Source organism: Ctenocephalides felis, unplaced genomic scaffold, assembly GCF_003426905.1.
Source record: "Ctenocephalides felis isolate EL2017-DRISC unplaced genomic scaffold, ASM342690v1 CF-g0.4_SCAFFOLD_01170, whole genome shotgun sequence".
Lineage (NCBI taxonomy): Eukaryota > Metazoa > Arthropoda > Insecta > Siphonaptera > Pulicidae > Ctenocephalides > Ctenocephalides felis.
Genome location: NW_020537324.1, coordinates 1,930,057 through 1,944,828, shown reverse-complemented (window position 1 = coordinate 1,944,828; position 14,772 = coordinate 1,930,057). Strand labels below are relative to the sequence as shown.

The 14,772-nt window shown below is 31.2% G+C and overlaps 3 protein-coding genes across 4 annotated transcripts; 2 read left to right on the top strand and 1 right to left on the bottom strand.

Moving 5' to 3' along the window:
- Window positions 1-164: 164 nt before the first annotated feature.
- Window positions 165-2,507, top strand: LOC113365891 (tetratricopeptide repeat protein 8). The gene is made up of 8 exons (XM_026607432.1): window positions 165-328; window positions 524-728; window positions 788-1,048; window positions 1,099-1,288; window positions 1,363-1,499; window positions 1,563-1,660; window positions 1,983-2,157; window positions 2,271-2,507. The coding sequence occupies exons 1-8, from the start codon at window positions 189-191 to the stop codon at window positions 2,505-2,507; spliced, it is 1,443 nt and encodes a 480-aa protein (XP_026463217.1). The 5' UTR covers window positions 165-188.
- A 587-nt stretch (window positions 2,508-3,094) lies between these two features.
- LOC113366493 (mitochondrial basic amino acids transporter-like) lies at window positions 3,095-7,594 on the bottom strand. 2 transcript variants are annotated; one of them, XM_026608104.1, is made up of 5 exons: window positions 7,433-7,594; window positions 5,306-5,490; window positions 4,164-4,516; window positions 3,806-4,098; window positions 3,095-3,739 (listed from the first exon to the last, which is right to left on the bottom strand). In XM_026608104.1, the coding sequence occupies exons 2-5, from the start codon at window positions 5,337-5,339 to the stop codon at window positions 3,223-3,225; spliced, it is 1,197 nt and encodes a 398-aa protein (XP_026463889.1). In that variant the 5' UTR covers window positions 5,340-5,490; window positions 7,433-7,594; the 3' UTR covers window positions 3,095-3,222. The 2 variants fall into 2 exon arrangements, with proteins under 2 accessions (XP_026463889.1, XP_026463890.1); XM_026608105.1 differs by lacking the exon at window positions 7,433-7,594 and adding an exon at window positions 5,950-5,982.
- A 3,046-nt stretch (window positions 7,595-10,640) lies between these two features.
- On the top strand, window positions 10,641-14,027 carry LOC113366452 (4F2 cell-surface antigen heavy chain-like). The gene is given in 10 exon segments (XM_026608052.1): window positions 10,641-10,869; window positions 11,444-11,629; window positions 11,754-12,023; window positions 12,089-12,366; window positions 12,426-12,519; window positions 12,521-12,835; window positions 12,903-13,047; window positions 13,106-13,345; window positions 13,454-13,616; window positions 13,691-14,027. Coding segments are annotated over 9 exon segments (1,974 nt in total). The 5' UTR covers window positions 10,641-10,869; window positions 11,444-11,446; the 3' UTR covers window positions 13,977-14,027.
- Window positions 14,028-14,772: the final 745 nt, after the last annotated feature.

Here is a 14,772-nt window from a genome sequence, read left to right as displayed (position 1 = left end):
TTAAAATAATATATTTTGTGTAAAATCAAACAAGACATTAATATATATTATAAAGAGTAAAAGAAACATGCAAAAACTACTAAATATGCGAATATGCGAAATCAAAAGCATGCAAAATCTACCGGTTAAGTTCTTAACTTAAACTAGGGGTATCAAAAATTAGTTTAAATTTATTATTAACAATTATAATGGATCCTTTGTTCGAAGCGATAAGTTTATTGCAACGTCGAAATTATGAGAAATGCATTGAGAGGTGTAACATCATTTTGGAGAAAAATTCGAATGATGAAGCTGCTTGGGTACTAAAAATGAGAGCAATGACTTTACGGTAATGAAGATTATAAAAATTCATTAAAATTGTAAATAAACTTATAAATATATTTTAAACATGATTGATTTATGTGGTTGTAAGGTGGTATATGAAAAAAACAGAGTTTTAATTCTTGAAACATTAGTAATTTTACATAGAGATATAATGGTAACATAAATAGGACATTTCCTTATCACTTCCTGATTATTACAGAGTTTATATAGACGATTTAGATGCTGATGATGGTGGCTTACCAGATAGTGAACTGGATTCGGCCGCTATTGCCGACGCACCTCGTCCTGGTACATCTCTGCGGGTAACCTCAACAGCTGGTGCGACTGCAAACCTAGCCCAAAGAGCCGCGACGTCCTCGACTGCCAGACCGAGAACATCCACTGGTCGACCTATTACCGGAATGGTAAGAAGACACATTAGAAAAGAATAAAATATCAATAAATAATTATTATTATTACCTAGGCGCGATTAGACACGATGGGATCTCGTTCCAACACGTCAGGGGGTGCGAGATCTTTGACGGCCGCTCTACGTACAGCCAGAGGCACTACTGGGTCTGCAAGATCCTTAAGACTTGGCACAGCATCTACATTAGCTCTTAGAGATGGAGGACCTTTAATGGCACAAGCTACAAGGTTAAATGTTGGACGATACGCAGGCGACGGAAAAATTGCCAAGCCGCTCTTTGAGTATTTGTATTACCACGAAGGCGATACTAGAAAGGTAATAAGAATAAATTTTTAATATATAAATGTAAAATATAATTTTTTTAGGCGATGGATCTTTGTGCACAAGCATCTCAAAAGTGTCAATTTTCTGATTGGTGGTGGAAACTACAATTAGCCAGATGTTATACACAACTAGGGCTGCACAGAGATGCGGAGCGCCAGTTGCGCAGTTCTTTAGGTCAGGGTGCTCCTATAGAAGCAGCGTTGCTTTTATCAAGAGTTTATGTGAAAATCGGTAACACCCTTTTGGACTTATCTAATACATTCTATTGAAATATGTAATTAAAGTTTTTTTTTATTATTTGGTAGATCAACCATTAAGTGCCTTGGCCGTATGCAAAGCCGCTTTAGAGAAAGGCCCTCGAGAAGTTGCATTATTAACGGAACAAGCAAGAGTCTTAGAAGCTTTAGACGATTTATCAGCATCAGTTGTGATGTACAGACAGGTAAACACAGGTTTAAAATTCATAAAGTATTAAATTAATGCGTTTTATAAAAAATATTTTAAGATTATGATAGAAGATGCAATGAACACCGAAGCTTTAGCATGTGTTGCCGTTCATCACTTTTATAATGATCAACCGGAAATTGCTTTAAGATATTACAGGTACGAACATATTATTATGCATGATATTGGTTTATGGGAATATAATAAAAATACTCATTATCTCAATACGTAAAAAACCCATAGGGTAATCACGATTCTGGCGTGTGTTAAATGTTTTGAACTTTTTAACCTTTTGTTATCAAATATTTCAGAAAGTAATTAAAATAAAAACGAAATTATCGTTAGACAAAATGATTTATAAATATATTCCATATGGAAAAAAATACTCGTGATGTGATAATAATCATAAAAATTATTATTCTACATATACATGATATTTGACTTACTTTTGCGTGTGTTAGTAAAATATTTTTTTTATCAGGAGGATACTGTCGATGGGTGCATTAAGTGCTGAATTATTTAATAATTTAGCTCTTTGTTTTTTATATTCAAGACAATTAGATTTAGTTCACAGCTGCTTTCAACGAGCTTTGCAAATGGCCACAACGCCCGAACAGCGCGCGGACGTCTGGTACAATTTATCTTTTGTAGCCATGGTATGATCATAATTTATTTATGCACATTTATATACATACAATAATTTTTACTACAATTTTTACTTAATACTTTTTATACATACCATGGTTAGTAAAAATTTTCTTTCCCACAGAATTCGGGAGATTTGGGCTTGGCGCGTCGATGTCTCCGGCTTACGATAGGATGCAATGCGGCGCATGCCGCTGCGCTGAACAACCTCGCCGTCTTGGAGCAATGGGGCTACACGGGACAAACTGAATCCACCGGCCGACTGAGGGGACGAGCTAAGGCATATATGACCAGTGCTATTGCACTGGAACCAAATACACCAGAAATACAACACAACGCTGCTATGTTTCATTTAGTTTAATTTGATAGACTTATTCTTGGATAAGCTAACAAAATTAAAGGAAAATCACTATTCTGGGTGCATTTACCCGATGTCTCTTGCATTATTTTTTTGTGAAACATAAAAAATTATAAAGTTGTTATCTATATTTTTTAAACGCCCGATAAATCAAAACAGCAATCGTTTTTGAGACTAGATCTAGTTCGAATTATCCAAAATATATTAAATCTTACAATATATCTCTATAAAACTGTATCGTATATAAAGGTTAGTAATCGAGAAGAGTGCATTCAATAGTGTTAATTAGAAAAGAAAACTTTTTATCAAAGGTAAAAAGGTTACTAGTTTTTTTGAACAAATAAAGAGGTTACTAGTTTTTTTTATATTTTATTAGAGATTTTATAAAGTTACAAAAGTTAGATAAGAATATTATGAGTCAATGGTAAGAGAGTATAAAATTGATAGTTTAGTATAGTATATGTTACTAAATATATATCTTATAATTTGTATGTTTTTGTTAGATTTTGAAATAAAGAAATGTGAAAATTTACTGAAGCGCAATATTATTTCTTATATGATAAAAAATAAAGATTTGCTCAGATCACAGGATGAACAAGAGATGTGGGAGGGAAATCTTTGGCATGCGTATATTTTAATATACCTTGGGTAAATCTATATTTTTACCCAAAATATATCAAAACAAAGATTTAATTAGATCCATCGAACATATTATAAATCAACTAGCCATCACCGCCAATCTTACGTCAACCTCCCTCGAAATTTTCAACTCGGCGCACTTCATACAGGCTTTCGTCGCCAATTCACTTAAATCGATGGTATCTGCATCACAAATAGCTTCGTGGAACATCGAAAAACCAGCTGCAAATCCTCTCGCACACTTACCGCAATTTGATTCATGACCTATAGATGGGATCATACCTTCTAACCAGAAATGCATAGTATCTGCTATATTTTTGCTTTTATTCCAAACATGGCTCAAATAATTTGGGAAAAATGATGATGAGGATTCAGAGTTTGTTGCTAATGGGGTAGCGCTGACTGTTGGATCTGTTTGCAAGGTCGGGACATTGTTTTTAAAGAAAGATTGTAAACGGAAACACCAATCAACGACGACAAAAGTAGCTGCGTTTGTTGGAAATGCACGAACTAATGTAGATGTAAGTCCGCGGAATAGAAATTTGTGGCCTTCCGCAGCATAACTCTTGCGCAAACAGTCGATTGCTCCCGAGTATCTGAAAAATAATTAGTTAATGATTAAACTATTGAATATTTTATCAATATTATTTTTTATATTTTACTTTGGATTTCCGCTCATGCCATCAGCTTGCACTCTACTTTTGATAACATCTATAGGGAAAGTAACAGCCCAAGATACAACACCAGCAAAACCGCCAGCGAACAAAGTTCTTGCTGTTGACGGAGTGATCGTTTCTCCTTCTTTTACCGAAGAGCGCATCAAAAATTCGTAAGTCAAAAAATAACTAGCAAAAGCTGGACAGTCACGGAAAGCTGTTACACCAGTTCCTCGGAATAGTCCTCGCATACCTTCTGTTTTGAAAATGTGGCCCATGAGTTGAAGTGGTCCTCGAAACTGAAAAAAAGATAATAAAATTTTTATTTAAATTATGATATATGTTATAAAATTCTATTTTTTACCTGTCCTGCTCCAGATTGCAATTGAAGTCTAGTTTTGGCAAGTTCCATCGGTCCACAGAATATGCTCTGTGCAAATCCTGCGGCAGCTCCAGCGATCGTATGGGACATCAGAGATGAAGGGTCGTTCATAGACCTCTGAGCGTTTCCATAAACTCCAAATACAACGGCATTAACAAAAGCGATACCACCCATTGGACTGGTGACGCCGCGGTAAAGACCTCGAACGGAGTCCCTGGCGAGGATCGTACGGAAACAGTGCATGGCCCCCCGGTAACGAGGGTTGGCCGAGTCTTGTGTCTGCAGATGGACCTTGACGGTGTCGAAGGGGTGGCCGACCAGAACGCCGGCACATCCTAATAAAATAAATGAAGAAAACATTACTAAAACAATACTGGGTAATAGAATGACTCATTGGTAAAGAAAGTTCAAATAAAGAAGTATTGTAGCACCTAAGGATTTTTGATTATGAGAAAGTAACAAATTCAATTTTTATCACTGTCTCTTTTAAAAAATAATCAGAGGAGTGAACTCTAATGCATAAAAGTAAATTTACCATGATTAGATTTACTATAAAAACATAGGAATTAAAGAGTTCCTATGCATCATTAAAGGACTTGATGGTAGAATAAACAAACAAATATCTATAATTTGAATTATTTAAGGATAATGTAGAATATTATTTAAATATATATTTTTGGTAAATGTTTCAAATAAAATGATCATTTTTCCTTTATAAAATATAGTGACACAATTAAACTAACGAAGTATAAGTATCTTGAGTAAGAGAAATTTCATGACGCAAATGATTTGAACGCAATTTCAAATACAATCGCAATTGTGAATGTGTAAGTAATAACTCAAATAATAAATATAACGTTTTGAATACATTTAATCAATCATTTCCGAAGCAAATGTACAAAATGCGACTTTGGTTCAAATTGAATACATGATGAATTTGATAAAGGGTCATCTGGGTTATCGACTAAGTCCAGTTTGTGCAAAAGCTAGTTAATTACATCGAAAAGCGTACGCAGATTTCGCAATTTATAAATGTTAGAAATTTAATTGCCTATTACGATTACACCTTAAAAAATTACATAGAAAAGGTCAAATGTTACTAAATCCTTTAGTTCCAAACTTACCTCCAACACATCCTGCTGCAAAATCAGCTGCCATTATGAAACTGTGTTGAACAGGTGGAAACTTTTATAAATCACACAAATTTGGATGTACTTAAACTAATATAAGATTTACTAATGAAAGTAATAAGAGTAAATGATATCTTTTGAACTGATTGATTGATCAATTGTGTTCTTATCCTGTGATTCTGAAAAGTACGAAAAAAGTTAAAATTAAAATCCTATATATGATGCATCCTTATTGCTATTTTAAGGAAATGAAAAAAATGTATTCCCTGCTTGAAAATATAAATCAGACTTAATATAAATTAATATTTTTTTTTCATATATTTATTACTTTACTAAATTGCCTAAATGATTAATATCTATGTATGTAAATATTAATTTATATTTGAAAATATAATCCAGTTGTAATATAAATAGTTATTATAATTAAATAATCTTTCTGAGTTATCTGTTTGAAATAAAATCCGGTTCTAATATAAATATTTATTATGATAAATAATATTTTTCCATATTTAACAATAATTCCTATCAAACAATTAAAATATTCCACACAAGAATAATTGTTTATCTTAGGAAAATATTGTAATGCATACTTTTATCATATAAAATATTGTAATTTAATAGATTTATTTATAGCTTACCAAATTTATATTTAAAAATCCGTTTGGTTAAAATGATCACTTATATACCCAATTATAATCAATGGAACAAAAATTAATAAAAAAAACTATAAATAATAACTAAAACCCAACTAACACAAAAAATAAATATATAAAACACTTAAACAAAAAAGGTTACGTATAATTTTGATTTTGAGCATAATTCATAGTATCAAATTTAATATTATCATTCATTTTGATGCAGTTTAGTTGTATTATTTATTTATTTTTGCAAAAAGACAAACAATGCACAAAAATACAAAGATTAGAAATTTTAAAATAAAATATTTAAATATTTTTGAACACTGTCTTCGATTAAGACTTGGTGAATTATGTTAAAAATGTTGAAAGTCGTCAAATATAAATAGCAAATATAAATTTTATCTTTTGCAAATCCGGCCAATTAAAAAAGCTTCGAGAGCACGTTTGTGTCATGCGTATTTTATTTGGAAAATTTAACCCACAGGTTAACTGCTCAGTCGCAAATTTGTAAATAAAATCATTTTGAGAAATAAACTATTATAAATACATAAACTTATATTACGCACACGAATGTAATTATTACGATACAAAATACGTAATCTGATAAATATTTATAAACATCTTCTGAGTTATATATCGGATTCTACGCAATTTATTCGAAGTTGGTTAAAATGGATAGGTACCTTTGAAACTTTGAAAAAATAAAACTGCCAAAACTTTGGTTAAAAATCCGTGGATAGATATCTTTGAATATCTCATAAAAATTTACTAATGGGTGCATGGCATCGTGCCTTAAGGCAAATTGCTGGAACTTCCCGTACCGTAATTAAAAATCTTGATACGGAACCCAAAAACTACACAAAATGTGTACACATTATTAAAATCTTTATAAAATATCTGATAACTTGATCCAACATTTTTGACCGCCAAATGATATTTTTTAACTTATTTTTAATGAGAGTCCATAACCGCTGGACCTGCCTTCCTAAAAATTTGAACAGTTCTTAAACTTGTCAATACAAGTAAAATGTTTTTTGAATTATTGAAATTGGACGCTCCGTTCTCTTAAAAACTGAGTTACCGTTTTTGGCACTTTTTGCCCCGTATCTTCGAAACGGTTAGACCTGCTTATGCCAAAAACTAATCAGCACGTTCTTTTATTAATAGGAATCGAATGTTTTTTGAATAATTGAAATCGGTTGAACCGTCGACGAAAATTTGTATCCGCACACACACACATACACACATACATCATCTTTTTCTAAGGTATGCTAAAATGTTCAGAAACTTTTGAAACGTAAAGATATATAAAAAATTTCATTTTCGATTTATTGCGATTACTATAACTTGCCCTACGGGAAGTTAAAAGAGCAAAAACTTTGTTTAAAACTCCGTGGATAGATATCTTTTGAATAAAATAAAACAGCGAAAAGTTTATTAAAAATATTTTTCATAAAAATATAATAATAATTCTATTACTTACCTGAACAAATCTTTGGAAAATATCACCGAATATCATCCCAATCCGACAATCCTCAAAGTTTTTTTTCTGCTGGGATTATGTAAAAGTTTCATTATATCCTAAATATTGATAATCCTAACAAAACTGAGTTCAACTTTGTCTCAAATAATGTACACAAAACTTTGTTCAATATGAAAACTTTCACTATTACTCAAACAAAAACGGAAGAAGAGTATTTGTTGTATCCAATTATTAATGGAGTTGTCAACACAGATCCAATATTATGACTAATTATGATAAAACCTAGGATACGATGATCTTTCGTGATAGTTTTCATTTATCTCCAACTGGGTGATCAGAAAATATTAAAATTCACAGAATCCATTATGCACATATATAATAAATTATTCCCATATTTTTTTAGATTTAGTGATCTCAATATTTTAAAGTTCCTTGATAGATTGATGTTCTGTAAATCTTTTGTCTGTGTCAAAATTTCTTTGCCTATCTGTAATGTTAAAACAACACAATATGTAAACTAACTTTGTACTGTTTACTTTAAAAATGATTATACGCATGTACGAAATAAAATTTAAATGTAATTTGATATAAAATTATAAGTAAATTTATTTAATCATTCATAATTAAATTTATTTCACCAAGCATCTTAAAATCTATTTTTTTTTTCAATAAGAAAAATTTTCTTAGAGAATTTTCTTTGAACCCAAGTTTTATCCTAAAGTTGTTTCATTATCTTCCAGTAAGAGAAGGAAAAATCCAAGTTTTTGTTTTAACCAGAAAATCCGCTTCGCTATTTTTTCCCCAGCGTATCAAGTCATTCTGTATCGTTTGATAGCAAAATTAAAAAAAAGTTTTAGTGTATATAAACCGAAATTTCGACGTTTTCTGAAAAACAGTTGCACCGATTTCAAAAATTAAAAAAAGCCATTTCATACAGCTCGATAAGGATTCACTCCTAAATTAATATATTAATTCCTGTCTTAAGGCAAAATGCCACTTTCACCAAATTCCATTTCATAATTATTATTTTATTTTAGATCGCCTTATAAATTAGCAATAAGGTCAAAATATAATCGCTGGACGTTTAAGGGTTATCGAATGGAGTGTGTAAGGAAAGATACAGGTCAATATGTGATAATTTGAAGATCATTTGTATTGTAATACATCAATGTCAGAATTACATAGAGTACATAAATTATATATTTTGAAGGACTTTATGGCTTTGTACCATTTTCTAATACTTGGGGCAATAACCTATCCAGAATAAAATAATCTACAGCAATAGTAGATAGATAGTATAATACAGATTTGCTTTACACATAATGACTTTAACTTTAGGAATCCTCGTAAATTCTAACTAAAAGTGCAAACTCATTCCATATAATATATAATAATATTTTAGCAATAATTGTATCAAAAAGTTACCAATACTGCTTAGCAAAAAATTTGGTTTTAATGGGATTATATAAAATGATTGCTTTTATTTTAATATATTATATTTAGATATCGAGATAAATATTTGGTCGATTATATCTAGTGTCTTATTTATGTATAATTGTTTTTTGTAAATAAATTGATTATTTGGTGACCCCGACGTGATCAACTCTAATTATTTTTTTTTAATTCTTGGCCACCTCTGCTAAGTGTTAACAATCGCAATTCATTAAGATCACATTCCAAGTTCTTATAAACATCATTGAAACTTAATTCCATACACTTGTAATACATACAAGTTTATTCGACCGCGTTATATAAAAGCCATTAATTAAAGAACGCTAATTTGCATCGTGAGCGAATGACAGAAAGCAACAATTCATTTGAACAAAACAGATAAAATTAAATTATTAAAATAAAAATATCCTTTCATATATACGAACATTTTCATATCCATTGTTTACAACAATTGCGATAAGAACGTTGAAAATCGTTCGTTTCGTATTACTTCTGGTAATAAATTTTAATATGAGTATTGGTAATAAAATACTCTTATATAAAAAATGTTGAATTGAAAAACCATGATAAATTGCTGTTTTTATTTATTAGCCGTAAAATTTAACCTATAATTAAAATATAACCATAAAATAGCAAATAAAATGTCTGGCAGTTAGAAGTTAAAATTTCTATAAGTAGTTTTGAGTAGATACTATCTTGTATATTAAATTTATTAATTATACTTTTTTTATTATTTATATTTATATATAAATATTTCTGCATTACAAATTAGCAACAGCCGATGTTGTGCTCGTAGATTTTTCAACTTAATTCAACTAAAGCTTTAATAAATTTTTATAATAAAACCATTTACCATTGGCATCTAATAGTATTGTTATTAAGCCTATGAACTTTATCGACATACAAAGTTCCATACAAATCGCTTCAAAAAAATTAATGAGTTACAAAAAAAATAATGAGCGCGATACTCAAATGATATATTTCGTGGTTTTGCAATTTTCAAAACCGGTTCAATTTTTTTTCGAAAACATGCGCAAAAAATCACATAATATCAGGTGGGGAGGAGGAGTAGTTATATATCAGCTGTATTTATTTTTTACCCGAATTTTTTAAAAAAATACAAAATATCTTAAAAATTGAACGATTTTTTCTAGGAACTAAAAACTCAAGTGATGTTGGGTGGGAGGGAGTAAATTTTATATATTACCAAGGAGGGGTTAAAAAATTCCTTGAAATCGATCACTTGATTAATTGCTTAGGTTTGTTGGGGTAGTTCCCACCAAATTTCATCGAATGGCTTTTACATTTTTGAAACCGGTTTAACAGTATTTAGGAAAACGTCGACGAAAAGTCAAATTTGGGCTTCTTGCACATACACCAATCATAGGGGTGTCAAACGATTCGGAATGACTTGAAACCTAAAATTAGCAAATCAAGTTTTCTGGCGAAAACGAACAATAGTTTTGGTTTAAACCTATTTAGCTTAATCGATTAACTGAAGAGTATTGTTTGATGCCGTGCTTATTAGATTATCCAATAAACTGATAATATAAATCATAGCGTTAGCTTCAATCGATTAGATTTAATAAATTAACTAATTAGTTATTGTTTGATATCAAAAATAGCCTAAAAATTTCGATGTCTCATTTATAATTGGGCATCACTGACCCGCCGAACACATTGATTCTATTTGTGTTCCTTTTGCGCAGGCGCTCACGCGAAAATTCAGACACACGGCCGAAGACATAATATAATTTATAACCGAGACAAAGTCTAACAAATATTATTATTAAATAATTAAAAAGACCGACAGAACAAACATCTGTTTGTGGTAAATGAATTATATAAGTTTTGGGAAACAAGCTTAGCATAGATCAACAGAATTTTCATGCTATCTTTGCTCTTGGAAAAGTGAATACGCAATTACCGTGACCGCAGTTAATTTTATATGTTAGACTGAGTGACAAGTTGAAGGAAAAAAATAAGTAAGTTGTTTTTAATCATAATTTATCTTTTAAGTAATGGAATTCTCTAATGATTTATAATTGCTAAGCTATGTCTATGATGAGCTATGCAAAGACACGCATCTGCTAATTGTTAGTAATTAATTGCTTAAATAATAGACATTTAATTAAAGCTTCACAGTATTTGAATTTTCCAACTACTTGTCGAGATTTCAAACTATCTGAATTGATATACTAAAAGTTTTGTTTCTTTCGTATCATCTTATTCACATTGAAATTTTACTAATATTATTGGCAATCTTTAATTTCAAATATATAAACTAATTTAATATATGCCGTTAATCAAAGAAATCAGCAATTTGATTTTTCTGAATATAAATAAAAAAACACGTTAATAAATTGTTTAGATGCGAATTACATACACTTAATGTAGCTTCAAAAAAAATGTTTTTCATTTTCAATTAGTATTAAATTTAATTTCTATTCACTATTTTGCTATTTCCTTCAGTAATTCAAATATTCATCGCAAATATTTTTGAGATCAAACAATAATTATTTCTATAATCTTATGTTAATATATAATTTTTACATACAGAAAATGTCTCTGAATCCAGACACATGTTCAGTCCTTTTGGATCCAGCATCTGCTTCAATGATTTCATCGTCCACTTCGACGACAGCTTTTCTTGCCGATGAGGAAGCATCCACTTGCCCACTCTTGTTATCAGCTACTCCAAGTCCTCCGCCTTTAGACTACGTCGATCCACCTAGCAGAGTACAAGTATGTAAGATTTAAAAAAAATAAAGGCATAAATTTATAAATTCATAAATTACCTCTCACAAAAAGCCATCTTAAGGCGTTCCATATATATAGTATTTGTATTTCATCGACATTTTTTATCCAGGCCGAGGAAGATGCATCCACTTGTCCACTCCTCTTATCAGCCACACCAAGTCCACCGCCACTGGACTACGTGGATCCACCAGATGGTAAAACTGACAATCCATGCGCAGAAGAAGGAGTAGAGCAAGGATGCTGTGTGCAAAATACAGAAGAAGAAGAAAATGAAGGAATGGGCAACGAAGAGACCAGCTCTTCTGATGGTACTGAACCAGCTCAAGCACTCTTTGGCGGCATGAGGGAATATCAGCATCTTGGTTTCACACATCAGCAGGTATAGACTTTAATAAGTTTTGATTCTATAATCCGATTCATAATTACCGGTTGAAAAATATCCAGGATGTGTGTTCCGGTAAGCCTCCACTTCCTACTGGTGGCTCAGACCCATGTTTTGCTTCTTGGAATTGGCCAGTCATCCGAGCTTTTGCCTTTTGGCTATGCACTCTTTCAGTGGTAGCTTGCGGAGTAGCTGTTGGTTACACTCTTGCAACATTACCGAAGTCTTGTGATCCAAAAACAACTTGGTATCGAGGTGGAGTATTTTACGAAGCTTCGCCGCTAGTATTCAGTGATTCCGATGGAGATGGCATAGGAGATCTCAAAGGAATCGCTTCAAGGTAAGTGAAATACAGAAAAATAATAATATCCCCATATAAAAATTACTATTTTATTGTAGGAGTGACTACTTGAAAACTCTCGGCATTTCAGCTTTGCACTTGAATAACATCTTTCCATCGCGTCACAAAGGAGATATTTTTATTCCCGTAGCAAACGATTTTGGAGTTAGATGAAGCCCTCGGAACACCTGAAGATTTCATATACTTAGCAGAAGTATTGCACTCAAGAAATATATCATTAGTTTTGGATTTGCCTGTTTATCCGTATGTGAAAAAACTACAACCCGTTCACAAATTGAAATCAGCAGACGAAGATCAGCAGACCAAATTATTAAGTGCTAATAAATATAATGATACCGAGGATAACAAATACAATTTTGACGACAACGTATTGCAGGGAACTGATGATGAAATCGGTAGAGCAATTAAATTATGGGCTGATCGAGGTGCTGATGGATTTTATCTCTTGGTTAGCAATGACGTAAACGAAAAAAAAAACTATTTATATTAAATCATTAATTATTTTAAATGTGCAGGGTATTGAGAACTTAGCTGACGACGAGAATCTTCTAGATTCTTTAGCTGGATGGAAAAGTATTTTAGGAGAAGAAAAAATCCTGATTGTGAAAAAAGAACTGTTAGATAACTTGGATAACGATGGAGAAATAGACAGTGTCCTTGGTAAATAATTTTAAATCATATTCACCGTAAATAGCAACTAATTTCCTCTTTCTAACAGCCAGCGCAGATCTCATTGACGTACGACTGACTGCTTGGAATGACAGTGCTGATTTGGGTTCTCAGATTGAAAGATCACTGAGTGGTCCTTTATCACCAGAACGAGGTGCATGGATACATTGGACATTAGGATATGGACACTCAAACTTTTTTTCGGATGAAAATTTGCCGTATGTACCGTCTTCTAGCTTACCACACAACGCAACCTTGGCTACCACTCTCATGCAGATGATGCTACCTGGTAAATAATAATAATTATATATAGGCATATTTGTCAATCACAATTTAAGGAAAATGTTTCAAAACAAATAATAAATGAGAGTTTAATAATTTACTCCAAATGCTATAGGAACCACAAGTATTCATCACGGAGATGAAATTGCTTTGCAGAAAAATGAAGATTCGGAAAGAGATCTATTAGTGAACTCGGTGGATCGCTTCAGCACAGAACAAATTGCTGCTATGATTCGTTTACGATTAACAACACCTGTAATATATAAAAACTCCATCAGGTACATCAAGTTTATCAAATGTTTTGAGATAACAAGCAATAAGTTATTTATGCGGTTCTTACCTCATCTTTCAGAAAACAAGATATCGTTTCGAGTAATTTTGCAGTGCGAAGTAGCGCAGACAACTTGCTCGTATTAGAACGATGGTACCCTCGACGGAACTCAATTGCTTCCATCACCAATATGTCCCCAGCCAGTGTCACATTGGATTTGTCCAGCATGTTTTACAGTGGAATGCGAATGCTTTATCCTCATAATAACGAACATCTTTCTCAAACATCCGAAGAATATGAAAAAATCTATTTTAAATCATTGCACTTGCACCCGCACGAAACACTTGTTGTCCGACTAGATAAGTAAGTGTTTTATGAGAAACATACATCTATGAAGTGTGATATTTTTTATATTCATATAATATATTAAAAATTGTTAAACAGATTAATATTATTTTGGAATAGTTTGTTCTTTTAAAAGCGAGTAGTAAAATTAAAGAGCAAGCATATTCGGAATAGACCTATTATTATTGTACAAGATACATTAAATAAACTAATGTTTCAATTATAGAATCAAACACTGTTTTATTCTATATATTTTTATTTATTAAAATACATATTTTTTTCAATGTATTGCTATTACAGATTCGAATGCGTGAACGATATGTATCGTGTTGTATTTCAATAATAAATAACTAACATCAAACTTTTTAAATAATTTAATTACAGGAAACATCCGACATTTATAATGACCAGATTATAAACATAATAAAATGACTTAAGTTATTTGTATGTACGACTATTTATAAATTATATTTAATAAATTTGCTCATTTCATGTTGATATAAACATAGAAGTACGAGTAAATAAACTAATTGCGAATGCAGTTTCTCGGAATGTTTTTGCGGATCTTATTGCCTGTTAATAAGACGCTATTTAAATATATATAGTTTTAAATAACAAAACAATTAACAATGTTAAAAAAACATATTACAAACAAGTTCTTTGCAGTAACTCTTTAAGCAAATATCGATGCATCAATCTATATATAAAATATTAAAAATAATATATACAATAAGGCAATGAGTGGTATTATTAGTAGCTAAATTGTATTTTCAATATAGTACAAGATGTAGTCAAATCAAATAAAATCAAATCAGATA